Source organism: Sorex araneus, chromosome 1, assembly GCF_027595985.1.
Source record: "Sorex araneus isolate mSorAra2 chromosome 1, mSorAra2.pri, whole genome shotgun sequence".
Lineage (NCBI taxonomy): Eukaryota > Metazoa > Chordata > Mammalia > Eulipotyphla > Soricidae > Sorex > Sorex araneus.
The window spans coordinates 69,235,712-69,255,272 of record NC_073302.1 but is presented as its reverse complement, the minus strand read 5'-3'; the positions used below and the strand labels follow the sequence as shown (position 1 = coordinate 69,255,272).

Below are 19,561 nucleotides of genomic sequence, written 5' to 3'. Positions count from 1 at the left end.
GATAATTGATTTGGGTGAAAAAAATCGAAGCTCATAAAAAAAGTACAGAAAGTTATAGTTCCAGAAATGGGAAAACTGACTGTGTTCTACCTTGCCAAGCTGTGCAGGGAACTGCATCAGCGCTCCTACTCACCGAGGCTATTTCTGTTAGTACAGGTAGGCTTTCTCCAAATCCTATGACCTCAAGTATCCCCTTCTCGACATCACTTCCTCAGAAAGGTTTGTTCTGACAGCATAAGTACCTGCTTCCCTGTCATTCCCAATCAGATCCTTCAAACCACCTACACAATACTTACTGTTTATTTGAAATCTGTCTTCCCAACCCAATGCCAGTGATATGGGACTAAGGACCCCCTTTATCTTTTTAATTATACTCTAGATTCTAGTGCTGCAATGATTCATATCAACTTCACAAATAAAAACCATCAATTTGGCAATGTAGAGAGCTTAGATTTAACCTTACATAGCTACTGGAGGCAATTAATTGGTTTGTTGATCATTACATAGTAAAAATGGTGGTGCCAGACTTGAGGCCAGATATTCTGACACTGAGTTTAGGAATCAGAGTGCAAGAGGGAAAGGGCAAAGGGGAGGGAGTCTGGGAAGGGGAAGTAGAGCCAGTGAATATCTGTATGTCACACATGGAGGAATACTATCAATTAAGAGATTTAAAATGTGTACCACGGTTATAAAGCAGATTTACTTTGATGTACATAGGAATTAAACCCTGTCAGTCTGACAAAGAAGGAATGTACCAGAGAAAACATCTGATGAGTAAGATTCCTACCCCACAAAGCATTTCCGGCAAGTCGGAATAAGGGTTGATAGTAAGGGACACCCTCCTGGGTAAGAGCAGACTAAAAACTGGTTTTGGGACGAGAGCAATAGTACAGTGGATAGGATGCTTGCTTTGCATTTGGCTGACCTGGGTTTAATTCCCGCACCTCATATGGACCCCTCAGCCCAGCCAGGACTGATCCGTGAGTGCAGAGTCAGGGGAAGTAAGCTTTGAGAACTACCAGGTGTAACCTCTCCAGACAAACAAGTTGTCAAGGAGGCTGTTAAGACCATTGTGAAGAACACTGTGGGAGGCTGTTAAGACCACAAATTCCTGAGAATTAATAATGGCTCTAAAGCATAAATGGACAACTGGACAGCACGGCCAGTGCAACTATGGGCAGGCCTATGACAGACCCTGAATGTAACCCTGAGTAGTAGCTCATCTGTGAGCTACTGCCTTTGAGAGGGCGCTGCAAAAGAAATGAGGCTTGGGCTGGCGTGACAGCACAGTGGGTGAGGGGCTAGTCTTACAAGGGGCCTACCCTGCATTCCATATGGTCTCCAGAGCCCTGGCAGGAGTACAGAACCAGGAGTGAGTCCTAAGCACGGCTAGGTATGGCCCCCAAAGCAAAACGAATCAAAGGGAAGAGAGAGAAATCTGGATCTGCAGTGGGGAAACAGCCCACAGGTGAATTCAAGAGCCTGCTGCACGTTCTGCACAGCCACGGGTAACTTTCCACAGCAAAGGAGTGAGGTCTTGCAATCTTAGCTCCTGAAACGTACAAAGTGAAGGAGTAGAGATATAGCAAACAGGTGAGGATACATAGTGGGGTACAGAGTGGGGGACCAGGAGCACCCTAACTCTCAGGGTCATTTCTGCTGAAAGTTTACCCCATCCTAGGGAGAAAGGATTAGTGGTAATTATAATCACATTATCTTGTGAAGATATTCCCCCACAGAAATGGCATTTTACATAAAATATGTTTGATTAGCCAGATTTACGGATTAGTAAGCAGACAGATATAATCATGCTTGAATGAGCATACACATGCATATGTAATATTTTTCTACTGACAATAGCTACTTCTGTGTATTCTGTGCTATTCCTGTGTTAATTAGGTTACCATGAACAGACAATATGCACTGCGCCGTTAGCACTGTCGTCCCCTTGTTCATCAATTTGCTTCAGTGGGCACCAGTAATGTTTCCATTGTGAGACTTCTTGTTACTGTTTTTGGCATACTGAATACGCCATGGGTTGCCTGCCAAGCTCTGCTGAGCAGGCGGGATACTTTTGCTCTCCGAGAGGGACGAAGGAATCGAACCTGGGTCAGCTGAGTGCAAGGCAAACGCCCTACCCGCTGTGATACTGCTCCAGTCCACACACAATATATATCTGATTTATACACTGGCATCAAAACAAACATGTTTTAGGATAGGGAGGTACTGCTGCAGTTTCTCAACTTTTCCATTATTGTATAAATAATAGTCACAGACAACACATAAATAAATTGATGTGATTGTGACCCAAGAAATTTTGTTTATATACTTTATTTTTGGGCTGCGTCTGGTGATGCTCAGGAACTATTCCTGACGGTGCTTGGAGAAACTATATCTGGGTTGGTCACATGCAAGGCAAGCGCTGTACCTGTTGTACCTGCACTGGCTTCATAATCTCTATGCATAAAATAATATGATGGGCTGATTGCTGACTAGGAGAAAGCTTAAGCCCTAGAATATCTGCTTCAGGTCATGAACAGTCAAAGGGATGGATTTTGTCTTTACAGAAGGTCAAGACTTTTGACCAAAGAAGCATATAGAACTAGAGGCTTTAGAGCTAACACAGCTCAGACACCTGGGTATCAACCAATGAAAACCATAAAGAAAGAAACACTGTTCAACTCTAAAAGATGGAAGTCAGTTGGAAGAACAATTGTCCTTTAGGTTCTCTGGAAGCTTGCATGTATAGTGACAGACAGAGGTGTTTGGTTATGATGTGGGTGAAGAGGGATGATATCCATGATAAGAGAAAAGAGAAGAGAAGAGACAAGGTTTGAAAAGGGTACATGGATTGCAAGGGGGCAAGACTCTCTAGGGGCGGGGAGCAGTTTCAGTGTGCAATCATCATTGGAGAAATGACAGTGACATTTAGGTCCAGGAGAGGAGAAAGGAGACTCTACAATTTACAATAATGGTTTTCATTCAGAGTAACTACTGCTTTCATGTGGTAATAGTTTCCTACTGCTGCTGTAACAAATTACCACAAATTTAGTGCCTAAAAACAATACAGGCATATCATTTTCCAATTTAGGACCTCAAAATTCCCAAGTTTATCTCACTAATCTAAGATCAAGGTGCTGGCAGGGTTGCATTCTTTCCTGAAGCTTTTTGCTTTTCTACAGTTAGAGGCTATCTACAGCCTTTGCTGTAGTCCATTTCCAACTGAGAGCCAGCAATGCCAAGTCAAGTCCTTCTGCTACATCTTTCTGACATAGATTATCATTTCACTCTGTTCCATTTTAAAAGATCCTTGTGAAGACACTGTGTCCAGAGATAATCTGGGATAATCTTCTTAATATCTATTAATGATATTATCTGTAACCTAATATATTCACAGGCTATATAGCCATTCCTGAAGCCTGTTAGGAAGCCTTCCAGTAAGACATTCCTGGAGGTCTACCACACATATCTAAGATATTTGAAAGCAAAATAAAACTTTAAGATTGCCTGTGTAGGACTATTTGACAATGCCTCTCCCTATTGGCCCCCACCAGGCACCCATCCCCTAGTATTGTAGAAAACAACCTTTCAGATCAATCTGTCTAGAACACAGTAATTTCCCTCTTAATTTTGTCTTTTTTTGTTTCAGGGGGAGGAATGTTGGGCCACACCTGTGCTCAAGACTTACTCTTAACTCTGTGCTCAGGAGTTTTGCTTTCTTTACTGTGATGGGTTAGGATATAGGAATAAATTAATCATTATTTGTCACTTAAGCATTTTATACTTTTTCTTTTGTAAGCTTTCAATGCCATGTACAACTTACCCTCTTGAAAGCAGTTATAAAACATGTATATGCCTGAGAGCATTTCATTTCACAGTACTTAGAAGGCCTTTCATTCATCCTTACTAGATTTAATACAAGTATAGCATTGCTACAACTGTCCAGGTTAGAGCTAATTAAATTTATATTTCTTCCTTAATGCTTTAATTTTATTTTCTAGACAGCCTATTTCCCCATTCTGTTTTATTGGCTCTATTCTTCAAAACAATGAAGTAGTTTGCCTTTGATTACCACTTGGTTATATCCCAGAGGATTCTGTTAGGTTTTTTGTGATTCTATTAATCATTTAATTCAACATTTCAAAATGATCTCTAGGCTTCTTTTCTCCTTACACTGTCATTATTCAAGCGCTTGGGTATTTTTGTGTTACTTGTTTTGTTATCTTCAACTTCTTAGCTCATCTTTGTATATGACTAAAGAAAAATATTCTAACTATGTACACTGTTATTTGGACTATCAGTGCAGAATCAATAAAAAAAAATCTAGCCCTTTGGATCCGGCTGCGGAGCGAACATGATGGAAGAGCCCAAGGGAGCGCCCTTGGACTCCAGGCAGCCCACTGAACTAATTCCGGCATGGGACCAGAGACCCCACGGTGCGCTGAAACAGTGGGACCCGGGCATCCCCCAATTCTTTTAACCTGTCTCTCTCTCTCAACTCCTCCCTCCTGAGCACAGCGCAGGATCCGCGGCTTTCCTGAGCGCAAAATGGAGCCAGCGATCCAGCTGAAACAGGACGCTTTCGCGCGCTTGCGGGAGACCCCAGGGGGCGGGGGCGGCGACCCCCGCCCACAGCAGATAGATATTTAAACCCACCTCCCCCACGTGTGCTTCCCTTTGGATCCGGCTGCGGAGCGAACATGATGGAAGAGCCCAAGGGAGCGCCCTTGGACTCCAGGCAGCCCACTGAACTAATTCCGGCATGGGACCAGAGACCCCACGGTGCGCTGAAACAGTGGGACCCGGGCATCCCCCAATTCTTTTAACCTGTCTCTCTCTCTCAACTCCTCCCTCCTGAGCACAGCGCAGGACTTCTCCATCTTATGAGCACCATAAAAGGGTAAAAGTTTGTAGTGATGTTATTTCTGGTTGTACTTTCCCTGGACTTTATACAGAAACCCAAAACCGCGCGGCCGCTGCTGCGGCCGCGCGACCTAATGTCATCTTAGCATCAGCAATATGTAATGGTTCGCTTTTAATGGGTCGGACTTTTGTGGGAGATCCTAACAAGAATAGTAAGTCTGTTGCTGAAATATTGAAGGCAATCAAAACGGTAGCCATCTCTCTAGACTAAACTAAGCTATATCCCCACGCCAGCTGAGAAGAAATTTTCTTCTTTCTTGGGAAGAAACGTGGCATGTCGTCAACTACAGTGTGATGTCCATTAAGCAAACAGACCTGGTGGCGTGGGAATGGGACATAAGGGGAAAAATTATGTACATGGAACAGTGGGACGCTGGTGGAATCTCGAGCCGGAGCCGATACCAGCGCAAGACCTTCGGTTCCAGAAACTGCTTCCAGACACTCTACTAGTCTATCAACTAAGCCAGAGCCCCACGTCTGCTGATGACGGGAAATAACCATCCTTTTCGGTTTTTTTTTTTTTTTTTCCCTTGTCAGGCAGCGTGGCGATTACTAAACAGGCGTGAACTCGGTGGCGCGGGGCAAGGGGGAAAAAGAAAAGTTATGTAACAAACAGCGGGACTTAATATCTCTATATTCTTAGCAGTGGAGAACTATCAAATGCCTCCTTGGCAATAGGACTGCTTTTCTTTTTTGGGGGAAACCCCAACAACGGTAGTGAGTTGTGTGTTGAAACATGGAATGTAATCGAGATAAGGCATAAATGAAGTGAAACTTATCAAGTACAAGGGTGGGGACTGGGGAGGTGGGAGGGGGCGGCAGGTATACTGGGGGGGTTGGTGATGGAGGATGGGCACTGGTGAAGGGAAGGGTGTTTGAGAATTGTATAACCGACATAATCCTGAGAACTATGTAACCCTCCACATGGTGATTCAATAAAATTAAAAAAAAAATAAAAAAAAATAAAAAAAAATCTAATGCATAACTAAGAAGAGAAACAACAGTCCTGGGACCAGAGAGACAGGACAATGGATAAGGTGCTTGCCTTGCACATGGTTGACCCAAATTCGATCCCTGGCACCCCATATGGTTCCCTCAGCACTATGAGGAACTATTACTGAGTGCAGAGCCAGGTAACCCCTGAGCATTGCCAGGTATGGCTAGAAAACATTTGGAAAAAAAAACCCAACTACAGTCTTCCTGAATAATACAATGTAGTAGCTCTAGATATTTACATGTTTATAGAAAGGGGAAAAAAAAAAGGAACAAAAATGGGGACCTACTATGTGTCTGTCTACCTGCCTATCAACTTCAAACTTACCTATGTAATCTTCACAACTACTTTAAGAAATGATCTCTAACTCTCTCTTACTCTAAATTATATATAAAGAATTGTATAATTATATATAAAATCATAAACACACAACATCATATATTTATAATTCAATATTATAATCATAATTTTATTTGATAATTCATGATTATCATTATTCACTATAATTTAATAACATATTATATAATTGAATATATATATATATTTGGTTCTCGGGCCACACCTGGGTGTGCTCAGGGCTTACCTTGGCTGTGTCCAGGGTTTAGTCTGGCCCTGCGCTCCAGGATCACTGCTGGCAGGTTCAGGGAAACATAAGATGTGCTGGGTATTGAACTCAGCTCTGCTGTGCAAGGCAAGTCCCTACCTGCTACTACTGTATTCTCTCTCCAGTCCTCCATATACTTATTTGGTAATAAAACTCTAAGGCTAAAATAGTATGTATCTTTCCAGGTTTCAAAGATATTAAATGATAGTGCTGGAGAGATAGCACAGTAGGTACTTGGCTAAGCAGGGTTCAATTCCCGGCACCCCATATGGTCATGTGTCCTACCAGAAATGATCCCTGAGCCTGATGGAGCCATAGTTAAGCCCTGAGTACAACTGAATGCAATCTCCAAATCAAGTAAAAACAAAATAAGACTTATTAAATGATAAATAGGTAATTTAATCTCAGATATAGAGCAGAGAGTAGTAGATAATACTAGAACCAGCACAATCTGAATTTGAATCATGACTCTACATACTACCAGTTATGTGACTGGGGTCAGTTAAACTCTGAGAATTAGATTTCTTTACATATGAAGAGGCAAGGTTAACATGAGAACTGAATGTTCTTTTACTTGCAAAAAGACCTCAAATGCTTCTCCCTGAGAAAGATAGTCTTCATAACTTAATTTTCAAATAATTAAGTCCTAGAATTTTATTCAATTATAAGCCCATGATACTGTGATTTTAAAATAAAATTCCTCAAGCTGTGTGGGATTTCATAGAAAACTGAGAAAGGTAGATTTCTGACTTAAGGATTTTTTTATACTATAACTCAATCTGAGACTGAGAGTCACTGTCACTGTCATCCCGCTGTTCATGGATTTGCTTGAGTGGGCACCAGTAACATCTCCATTGTGAGACTTGTTGGTACTGTTTTTGGAATATATCAAATACACCACGAGGAGCTTGCCAGGCTCTGCTATGCGGGCGGGATACTCTTGGTAGCTTGCCAGGCTCTCTGAGAGGGACAGAGGAAGATTAGAGTTAAGTAAGTTTATGTACTGACCAAGAAAACAAATTACCACAAGAAGGACTAGCTTAAGGAGAGAGAGAGAGAGAGAGAGAAAGAAAGAAAGAGAGAGAGAGAGAGTGTTTTGTGTAAAATGTCTATGTGGTGTCTGGAAGGATAGGGATACTTACATAGTCAGAAATCACTGGTAAGTTCAGATAAAATGCACAAACACTGTCCTAACCAATAGCTTCTCTTTGCTTTGCTGAGAAGTCAATGAAGAATTAAAAAATTCCTTAATGGTTTCCGTATAAAAGCAGAAAGACTGCTTACATGTGAATTTGGAATTTCAAAATCCACTTCTAATATTTCCAACATTCTACAATTAGTTTGAACATCCTTATGTTCTGAATTACACTAAGATTTTATAAATATTACATGGTTGAGCAACACCTTTGATTTCAGTTATTAACTTATGTTATCTGAAATGATCAAAAAAAGAATGATCAAAAAAAAAGCAGTGGCGACTATTTTCTACCTTTTCATCATGGAAATATCTTGAAATTTTGATCACAAGGGATTTTAAAGCATTAGTATTTTCTTTAAATATATTCTAAATGAAATCAAATTAATCAAAGCATTTTACATTTAGCATTGGTACAATATTTTTACAGCTGAGAAAAGAAGTTGCTGACTATAAAGTGATTTCTAATTTTATAAAATTTATTATGAATGCTAATGTTCCATTTGGTAAAATTTGTGTTCCTTGATTATTATTACAGTTTTCTGTAAGTCTAAATAGTTTTACTAAAGCCTGCTAAGAAGGTTAATGTTTCTTCCAGTCTACATCACACAAAGGCTAATTCGGCTCTTACAACCATACTCTGATCGAGTCAGCTAACGTGTGTGTGTGTGTGTGTGTGTGTGTTATGTACTTTGTACACAGGGAACTGACTTGCATTACAATGGTAATCAGGCAGTCTTTTTGTCCTCTTCTTCCTTCTAGGATACAGCAAAGCATGTATATTTATATAACCCTGAAATCTGTAGTAGCATTAAAAAAGGAGAAAGCTGGTGGTGCAACATAGTAAGAAAACAGGCATTAATTGCTTTTAAGAAGAAAATAAATTTCAAGACAGGGACATTTAATATCACCATTAAGCTAAATCAAGAAAAAAAATCTCTATTCTTAACCCATATATGGCTTTGGTTTTCTGTGCTTTGGTGGGCTCAGGGGAAGCGTAGGAGGTGTTGGGATTGAACACGTGCAAGGCAAGCAGCCTACCCACTCTAACAGTATTTTAAAATTGAAAATGTTTGACATATAACATTGTATTCACTTAATTTATTTGTGCATTGTTATATAATTGCCACTGTAGTAAGAGATAATCTAAGTGCCCCCCAATTAATCACTGGGCAAAGAAAGTGTGGTGTGAATGTATACATATACACAACCCAAAATAATATTAACTGTATCACCTTATTTGGGAGAAGAAACTATTAACTGGGGACACAAGGGTGAGGGGGTTAAAAAGTGTTTTCTTAGTAGTGAAAACAACTTGACCATTCACATGAGTCGTTTTTTGCAGTGATGTTGTATTATCATAACACAAGCTCCTTAACACTAACAGAAAAATTTTCATGACAATGTGATCTTGGTACCATGATGGTGAAGAGCAGGAAGCTATTCCTGTCAGATGAGAAACTTGCCCATCCCAAACAAGGGCGCTTTCTTAGGACCAGCAACCTATGGCTCTAATCAAAAGTGCCAGAGAGGCAATGGCAAAGGCAGCATCCCTTGGGCTGGGTACATGTTAAAGAGAGTGATGAAAGGTTCAGCTGGGGGAGTTGTCATGCTTAAACAGACCAGGGAATCTTTCACAGCTTGCCTTGCAGTTGGGACTGCCAGGGAACTCTTCTTGGGCAAATATCCCAGTGGAAGACTTAACCACAGAAGAGAATTATGTGCTGAAATTTTTTCCTAGACATTGAGGGCATCCATCTTAGTTCTTAAAATATGTTAAGAAAGCTTAAAATACAGCTTACAGGGTGGGGTGTGTGCTCTGTATGTGGGAGCCCCAGCACATGTTCTCCAGGCACCACTGGAATTGAAACAGGCCGGGCCAGAACTAGCACTTGGAGCACTTACTGGGTGTGGCTCAACCCTCCTCCCCCCACCCCCGATTAAATAGATAAATCTCAAGATTCAGTTTTCTTCGTTCCCCCCCAATTTCACTCTTTTGGAAAACTGCGACTGGTAAGTGCTTAAAAACTACTGTTGCTGAAGCAAATTCTGCAACTCTCAGTGAAGGTGCTTTATTTTCCTGATATGGAAATCCAGATCATCAATGGTAACTCCTATAATTTGAGTGTCTATCATTCTTTTGTATCTCCTTCCTTCAAGGATCACTTTTTTGAGCATCTACTGGAGGATTGTGTTTAAACCAGAGTTACTAGCAGCACACCATTCCCTGAAAATGAGAAGCTATAAGCAGAGCCAAGCAGAGAAGGAATCAAAAAGAAGAACCTAATCAATAGGGGTTCCAGAGGGAAAGAACGGTGGCCATGGGCTACTGAATACTCTCATAAGTGTATGCAGAGATGTGAACACAGTGACATATCAGGAAGGAACAGGATAAACAGGAGAGTCAAAGAAAAACAGGAGATTAACCAGAGAATGAAGATGTAGAAAAGTTCTGTAGACCTTCTCCCATGCCTCTCCTCTAGGGGGTTAGAATTATAATTTATTTTCAAGCTGTCAGAATTGTCCTAACACAGAGCAGCTAAAGCTAAAGATTCACTACTAAAGCAAACTACAAATTCTAAAAAAATTAATTTTGATTTAAGTCTGATCTGTGGGTGGGTATGAAGGAGTTGAAGGGTGTAATTTGTTGTTGTTTTCTGGCAGATTTAACATACTAACCACCATTTACTTAGAGTAATATTCCATTTATCTACATATTCTGAATATCGAACAAAATGTGAAAAGCAGAAGGGTGGAAGTTCTATCAAGATGCAACATGTTTCAGGGAAAAGATGCCTGGAACAAAATAATGAAAACTTACATGTGAGTTATCTGGTTTGTGTAACGACTGTTAATGTATGGACTGGTGTGCACACATGCGCTTGGTAGATTTATACAGCAGATAAAAATTAACAAGCTCCTTATTCTTAGTGTGCCTATAATGTGTAAGGCAGGGTTGGAGATATAGTAAAATGGGGAGGGCACGTGCCTTGCATGTAGCCAACCCAGGTTTGATCCCTAGCATCCCACATTGTCTCCTGTGGCCACCAGGAGAAATCCCTGAGTGCAGAACCAGCAGCCTGAGCATTACTGGGTGTGCCCTCCCCCAAAAAAAACTTAGGAGGAAAAAAATTCAAATGTGGAGTTAGCCCATTTGGCTATTCTGTGATACTCCTGCTTTCTAAAGTTAGATCTTTAGGGATGATGACACACCTCTTGCAAGATTTCAGTGAAAATTATTATTTTTTTGAAAATTATTTTTTAAACTAAATTTTACTGATTTGCCATTGGTTTCTGACACTATATAAAATACTGGGAGTATAGCTTCACTAAAGTTCTAGTGTTCCCATAATCAGACTGACCCCTTTCCTCGCTTCCCCTTCCATTCTTCCCTACTCATAACATTATTTTTTTGCAACTTGGGATATTGCTCTTGTGGAGATTTAGGGGAGAGGCAAGTTGGGCTACAACCATCAGTGTTCAGTGGAGATTCCTGGCTTTGTGCTCAGAGAGACCCTTGGTGTGCACCAGGGATTTGAACTGGGGTTGGTAGGATGCAAGGCAAGCAAGCGTTTTACCTCCTGTACTCTGTCTCTTAAGGAGATTTCTGATTACCGTTTCAATTTCTGTATTTGTAACAAGTCTGTTCAAATAATCTATTTCTTAATAGATCAGTCTTGAAAATCTTTAAGATTCTAAAATTTTGTCCATTTCTTCAAGGCTGTCTAATTTGCATATGGATGATTGGGTTAATCTCTTCTGAGGTTTTGGATTTCTGTAGTATTAGAATTTCATGTCTTTCTTTACTAATTCATTGTAATTAGTTTTTAATTTCTCTTAGTTTAGCTAAGGGTTTATCAATCTTGTTTATCCTTTCAAAAAAGTACCTTTTCATTGTGCTGCTTTGTATCTTCTTATTATAGTTCATTTCTGCTTTAATTTTGGTTATTTACTTCATTCTAATTTGATTGTTTATTTTTTTTTCTCGTTTACTGATGTGGTCCTGTTTGTTCCTCTTTGCTCTTTGCTAAATCTCAAAGGATCCAATAGCACATCTTTGTTTTCATTCTTAACAAAGTAATTTTTATTCTTTCTCTGTTGATCCAATAGTTGTTCATCTCCACATGTTTAAGAACTTTCCAGCATTTTTGTTGCTATTGTTGTCATTACTATTACATTTTGTGACTGATTTCTAACTTCATAGTAATGTTACTGGACAAAATGTAGTGATATTAATATTCACCTATTTATTGAGTCTTATTTTGTGTGCCAACTTAAAAAATACCCATGTACAGTTCCATACGCATTTGAAAAGAATATGTATTAATTTTGGGGGGAATGGAGTTGATGTGTATAGAGATCTGATTGCTTATTTTAAGGACATTATATATAATTATGTATTACACACATATTTTGCTTTTGTGTTTTGGGCCATCTTTGGAGATGCTAAAGGCTTACACCTGGCTCTACATTCAGGATCACTCCTGGTTGTGCTTGGGGGGATCATACAGGGACCAGGGATAGACCTGAGTCAGCTGGGTGCAAGGCAAGTGTTCTGCCCACTGTGACACCTCTCTAGCTCCTATAATTAAGTTTTTGTCTGATGATATATCTATTAATATAAAGTGGTGTTGAGAGTTCCGAGTATTTGTAGCTGCTGTTTTCTCCCTCTAGCATTTTTTTTGGGTATTTATATGTACTTATGTTTGGTATATATAAATTAATTATAATTTTATGGTGGATTATTCCTAATATGGTATCAATTGCTGTCTGTTATAAACTTTTTGGCTGAAAGTCTGTTTTATTAGATACGGTAGTAGAAGTTCCTGCCATTTTCTCTGTATCACTAAGCCTGAAATACTAACTTCAGCATTTTATTACTAGTTTATGTCTGACTTTAAATCTGGTAAGGATTTTTCTAGAGATTCTGCTTTTTTTCTCTTTAATCTATCTAGCTACTCTGTGTCTTAGAGTGGTTATTTATATATGGGTTCAATTATTATAATTATATCTTTATTTTATGATTGTTTTCTATTTCTGGTGTTTCTTTTACTGTGAGCTTTAATCTATATCTCACTTGAATAGCTTTCTTGACAATTCTTTCATTTTTTCAATATAAGTATCTCTATTTTGTTTTGTGGTTGCCATGATGATATAATCAGTCTTTCTGAGTTAACCAGGTTTTTTGTGTTGCTACCAATACACTGTCATTAGTCTACAGAAACTGTCATTTTCTTCATCCCCTTTTGTTTTTTATTGTCTAATTATATTGTTTATATCTTTGATTCTACCTTACTAATTATTACTTAACTCAAAGTGTTCTAATTCCTTTTAACATTTCTTACAGTAAAAGTCCTAAACTTCACTAGCTTTTCCTTTTCTGGGAATACCTTTATTTCTATAATTCAGAGATATTTTTAAATTACTGAAAGTATATTATTGGCTGCTAGATTTTATTTTTCTTCTTTTGGTTTTGGGCTACACCCAGCTTTGCTCTGAGCTTACTCCTGGCTCTGTGCTCAGAGATCACTTGGTGGTGCTCAGGGGATCGTATTAGATACTAGGGTATCGAACTTGGGTCAGCCACTCCTGGGTTGGCCACATACAAGGCAAGTGTCCTGCCCACTGTTCTTGTCCTTTGTTCCCAAGAGGTAGGTTTTAATTATAGAATTGGAAGTGTGACATACTTTGTCTCTTTGTTTGTAGAGTATCTGTTGTGAAATTTAGTTCATGGTGCCAGTTCATGGTGTATTTGTTATGTTAGGTATCTATTTCCCCAACTATGGTTTAATACTTTATTATTAATTTTCATAAATTAAAGTTATGTGTCTTGGCATGATTCTTTTTTGCATTTAAAAATCTGTTTTCTATTAGCTTCATGGAGTCTATGTTAGATCTCTCACTAGGTTTGGGAAGTTCTTTGCTATCATTTTTTTGAATAAACTCTCTCTTCACCCTCTGTTAAATTCATTGCCCTCCTGTACTCTTTTCAACCACAGCCTGGTAATTTCACAAGGCTTTTCATTTTTTCCTGATTTTCATTCCTCTTGTCTCTTCCATTTGAGTCACCAAAGGAATTTTATCTTTAACCGTGCTGCTTATTTCCTGTGCATGATTGAGACTGCATGCTATGCTTTCCATAGAAGTTTTCATTTTATTCACCGAGTTTTTAATATATAGAATCTATTCCATTTTTTCAGTTTTAATATCTTTGGTGAAAAAATATGCTCCTGAATTTTGTTTTTTTTTTTATTTCATTAATGTTTTACTCCATGTTAAGTGCCTTTGATACAGTTCACTGATTTTCTTGGTAATTCTTTTAAATTCATTGTCCATTTGATTCCCTAATTTTGTGTCGTTAGACTTTCTTTTGTTTTAGTTTTTGGGTCACACTGTGATGCTCTGGGGTTACTCCTGGCTCTGCACTTAGGAATCACTCCTGTCGGGCTTGGAGGATAATAGGGATGTCATGGATCGAACTTGGGTTGGCTTTGTGCAAAGCCTAGCCCACTGTACTATTGCTCCGGTCCCATGTGATCTTTGCATATTTCTCTTTCTTATTCATTCTGTCACAGGATTTGTGCTTTATTATAAACATTTTTTGTTCCCCTGTTAGGAGATCCTCTGACTCTAGTTTTGGTTTTATTTTCAGGACCTTGGGATTTCCTTTAGTCATCTTACTGGATGGGAACAATATGTATATAAGCTGTCTCCTCTCTTTCTGTGACCTGATGCATACTCAATCACCAAAGGGTGGATAAGGTAATTTAAGCTGCCACACAATTCTTGTGAAATGATTAATACTCAGTGTCTTGTTATAGTGCCTAATGTCAGCAGGTCATGTGGATCTTTCCTTCCTCTGTAAAAGATTCCTAGAGAGTCAGGAGATCACAAAAGTGCCAAGTAAAACACCTGTGTGGAGTATCTGCAAAACATAATGCCCAAAAGGTGAGAGGGAAAGAAGGAAAGTGCCTGTCAATGAAACAGTTGAGGGCAGGGGCAGGTAGCAGGAGGGGGACATTGGTGGTAGAAAGTCGACACTGGTGGGGGGATGGATGTTGGATCATGATAAACCTGATCATGAACAGCTTTATCTCACGATGATTCAATTAAAAACAAAAACAAATTGTGTGGAATTTGGTTATTCTGCAGCAGCATTCTCTACTGTTCCTAGATTTAAAATCTTCTCTTATACATCTCATACAAAGAACTATACAATTATAGTTGTGTAGGTTCTAAGTAAATAGCACGAATATGAATTAGACAATATATCTAAGGTATTTAGGGCCGATGTATCTAAAGTATTTGTGGGCCTTTCTTAAGGCAAAACAGAGTTGTTCCAGGCAGAAACAGGTATTTATCAAGTGGTATAATAAAGAGAAATGTTTCATGAGTAAGAATATAAAAGAGGACACTGTGATTAGGAAATATGGAATAGGATGAGGGAGGATGTTGAAGTTGATCAGAAGGATAGGATCAAGAGATGCAAGATCAAGAATTTGTTTGTTTTTGGGCCACACCCGGTGGTGCTCAGGGATCACTCCTGGCAGGTTCAGGGGACCATATGGGATGCTATTGAACCTGGGTTGGTCACATGTAAGGCAAGCTCCCTACCTATCTTATTACTCCAGACCCCAAGAAATTATTTTTTAAAAAAGAAGTAAAGAATTTTATTCTTTAACTAAAAAAGAAAAGAAAGTCATTGAAGGGTTATCAAGTAAAGATAAAACAATTAGGTTTTCATTTTCATAAGACAAGATACCATGAGGGTTTAGAAAACATCAAACTTAGCAACTGGCTGGTTATGGGGGTCAAGATAGAAAAACATGTAAGAAGATGATCCCAAGGTGTCTAGCAAACTCAACAGGAAGGATCACGGAACTATTTCCCGAGAAAGAAAATATATCAAGACTTAATGTCATTAAGTATATAAAGAGTTCCCAATAAAGAGTGTTTATAACTATTATTTTGTGGTTGCTATTATTATTGTTGATTAAAAGCCATTTATTAAAACTGAGAGTAAGTGTGATTTTTATCAAAGAATGCATTGAGACTAAACATGTAAAATCCTTTTTATCTCCAGTTTGATTTGTAGAGTAATCTTGGAGTAATATGTGAGGGGCACATGAGAAAACAGCCTATCTTTTCCTTGAATTTCCATCTACTTCTTTTAAAAACCAAGAAATTTAAAAATATGATAATATGACCACCGCCAACATGTTTATCATGCACAGCAGGTGTGTGAGGAGGCATTATTGTTATGTGAAGATCAAAACTATAAAATTAGCCTTAATTGTAATCAAGTGGAGGTGCTTAGATCTTTCAGCTTACAGAAAGCATTTTATGCCTCATTTTCTGAACTATGCTTTATTCATATTTTTTTGCTTCCTGTGGCAAGCAATTATTATTTTATAGTTACATATAATAATAAACTTAAAGGATGTATAATCACTTGGCAGTACTTCCCATGTAAGCATATAAATTCTGGTAGATCAGTACTTCCTGTACAACCATATGAGACAACTAACTATACCTTCACACTGTGTGACCAGCTCAGGCACACAGCCTTTGTTCCCTAGAGATACAATGAAGCAATAAGCATACATGAGGATTAGCCACATTTTGTTAATTAGGATCACTGTTGTCATTATCCTTATTGTCCTATTCAAGTTGTCTGGAACAGATGAGGTAGATAGGAATGTGTTAAATATATCAAAAGGCATGTTTATTTCAGAAGTTTTGAGCCCTGAGTTAAGAAAAAATTTTAGTGCTTAATATATATGCCAACTGGGCATTTTGCAATCAGGAATCTATAAAAGAACTAAAGTAATAGGCAGTGATGGGAAGCCAAATTTAAGAAAAGTCCAGATAATTTTGGTAACATAAGATCCTGCCTATAATTTAAAAGCTACAGTGATTCTTGCTTAAACTCACACATATATAATTGGTATCATTTAAGTACAATCACCAGTAAGCAACATCACACAAAGACACATATAATTTGTCAAACATCAAGGAATTTTTAAAAAGAGGGAATGAGGACTACTTTAACTGACATTCTTAAATAGGACATGAACTTTATTTATTTATATTAATATGAGTACTTATAGAAGTTCCTGAGGTATTTAATGTTTTATTTATTTTATTTCTTTTATTAATGAGTCATCATGAGAGTGCAGTTACAGTTTCGTGCCTGTGTTACAGTCATACAATACTTGAGTACCCATCCCTCAATCGGTGCCCATTCTCCTCCATCAATAATATTTTTATTATCATTTTTTATTTAACTAGAAAAGCATCTAATATTTATTTTCATTTCTAAATTTAAATAGGCACATACACATAACTTGAAAAATGAACAGACCTCCTATTTTTCTTTCTGGGTAATTTGTGTTATAGTCTAAACTGGTATAATCTGGCAAGATCTAAAGTATCCTGATTTCAATACAATGAACTACTTCTGAATCATCTAAACATTTGCTTTATTTTACATGATATTAATAATCTGTTATTAATATTAACCTCAGAACTTTGTTTTTTTGACACTTGTTGAGGTATTTGAATACTGTACAGTGATTGGGAGGAATAAAATTTCTGCATCTGCCACATCTTTAGTGACTAGAAGCATGGATTTTAAAATCAGATGGTACTCAAAACAGGTCTTCACTACTACTAACTATATAATTACTTAGTCTCTGTGTCTTAGTTTTCTACATGAATCTCAGAAAATTATCTTAAAAGAATATAAAACAGCATCAACTGCAGAGTTGTAGTGACAAATGTTTATCTACATACAAAGTTCTTAAGAATATTATGCACTGTCCCAATGGTCTAGCTACCATTATCATCATCTTCATGATCATAAGTATTATGTTTCTGAAACAGAATCACTCATCTTGTTTTGGGGTATTTGGAAAAAAGAGTATAAATACATATTAACTTCACTTTCCCTTGTATATTCCCCGTCCTTAGCTTTATAAGAAGTATCCTTATTTTCCATTCAATAATTCATTCTAGTCCATTGATTTTCAGGACTTTTTCTTCTGCATGGATGCCTTTATAATACCATGAGAACCCCATGGACTTTGACATACTCCAGTCTACACTTTAAGGATTCTCATTTTAAAAATACAAAGGAGCAGAGGGATTTGGGATCTCTGCAATAACACCACAGCTCCACTCAGGGTCTAAGATTCACTGGTTAGGAATTTTGCCTTAAATAATTCTTTTTTAAAGTTCTGGAGGGGCGGGGGTCATAGCTCCTTTAGCCTCTCTTACCTCTCCCATGACAGCAATGGGGGTCTCTCCCGTTGCCTGAGCAACACGATGTTCTACTAAATAGAACATATACTCGTCGTAGAGTAGACGGATCAGGTGGAAGGAGCCAAAGCTAGCAGCACTGCGTAAGGTTAAGTCCCGAATAACCATTGAGCTGTTTCAAGAGAAAAGATAGATATGTAGCTAATATTAGTGACCAAGATTAGAGCTTAATTTAAAATTTCTCTTAAAAGAGGAAGGCATTCTACACACAGCATTCCTCTTAGAGTACAATAAGCCACAGAATAATTGCATTATTGGAAGCAGCTGGCTTAATTTATTCAGAAAAGATGGTCAAGAGGTAAATCTCACTTGAGTATTATCTAAAGCTTTATTAGAATCTTAAAGGTCATGACCGAGAAAGACATTTTATTATAGGCAGGTCTGTTGAATTCACAAAACTTACAAATGGGTCAGAATTTTTTTAAAAAGGCTTTTAAAAATTGACAACTCATCACTATTATAAAAAAATGTAACTCACAAGGAAATTTTTATTTATAAGAAAACACTATTTCTCTCCCTACTGAGGATAATCTGGAAATACATTTTGGAGAAAATATGCCATACTAAGGTCACCGAATATAATAAGTAATACTCCCAGATTAGGCAATATTGAAGAGAATATGTACAGAAGTGCCTGAACACTTTATTGGAGGCAAATTTATTAAATAATTCCAGTTTTCTGTGTAAGAAGGAATTTTAATTTTCCATAATAGATGTGATAAAATGATTAAGAAATGCATCCTTGGAGCCAGTGCAATAGTACAGTGGGTAGGGTGTTTGCCTTGCAGATGTACAACCTGAGTTCAATCTCCGGCATCCCATATGGTCCCCCAGCACTGCCAGGAGTAACCCCTGAGCATTGCCAGGTGAGAACCACCCCTCCCAAAAAGAGCCCATAAAAAATAATGCATCCTTAAATAAGAGCATTAAATTTACAAAATACACTGAGATATGTATTAGGGATTAACTTAACTAAATATATTTTAAATAGAAATGAATCCCGAGTAAAATATGGTCTCATTGAAGATGCATCAACTGTTGTCCATGCAGTGCAAACTTGTTTCTAGGAAGCATAAGAAGTGTGAACATGGTGTGCATGTGTGTATATATGCCTTCTTGTAATTTTTATGTAGTAACCTTTCCTAGAATTTTTTTAACTTGGAAAACTAAATAGTCATTATATTCTCAGAAGGAAGAGAGTATTCTCATAAAAGAGTATTACTAACCTTGACTTGCTATAAATTCCAAGTAAACTGTTATTTCAATATAAATAAGTTTTAAAAGTATTTATAACTCAGAATAATTGTAAAATATCAGGGAAAGGAAAGAAAGAGTATACTTATGGTTTGTTTCATTGCTAATTTACTTAAGGGTTACTAAAATATAATAAATATATGTGTATATATATATGTTTTAAAGCACAGCAGGTAGGGTGTTTGCCTGGCATGCAGCTGACCTGGATTTGATTCCTCCGTCCCTCTCAGGGAGCCCGGCAAGCTACCAAGAGTATCCGCCTGCATGGCAG

At 38.0% G+C, this 19,561-nt stretch overlaps 1 protein-coding gene across 7 annotated transcripts in view; it reads right to left on the bottom strand.

Annotated features, from left to right (window-relative positions):
• Positions 1-19,561, bottom strand: part of RFX3 (regulatory factor X3) — a 333,475-nt gene that overhangs the window by 9,803 nt on the left and 304,111 nt on the right. For all 7 annotated transcript variants that reach the window (XM_055144130.1, XM_055144135.1, XM_055144140.1 and 4 more), the window contains one exon: positions 17,995-18,148. In XM_055144130.1, coding sequence (XP_055000105.1) covers positions 17,995-18,148 — 154 coding nt within the window. The remainder of the gene's footprint in view (positions 1-17,994; positions 18,149-19,561) is intronic.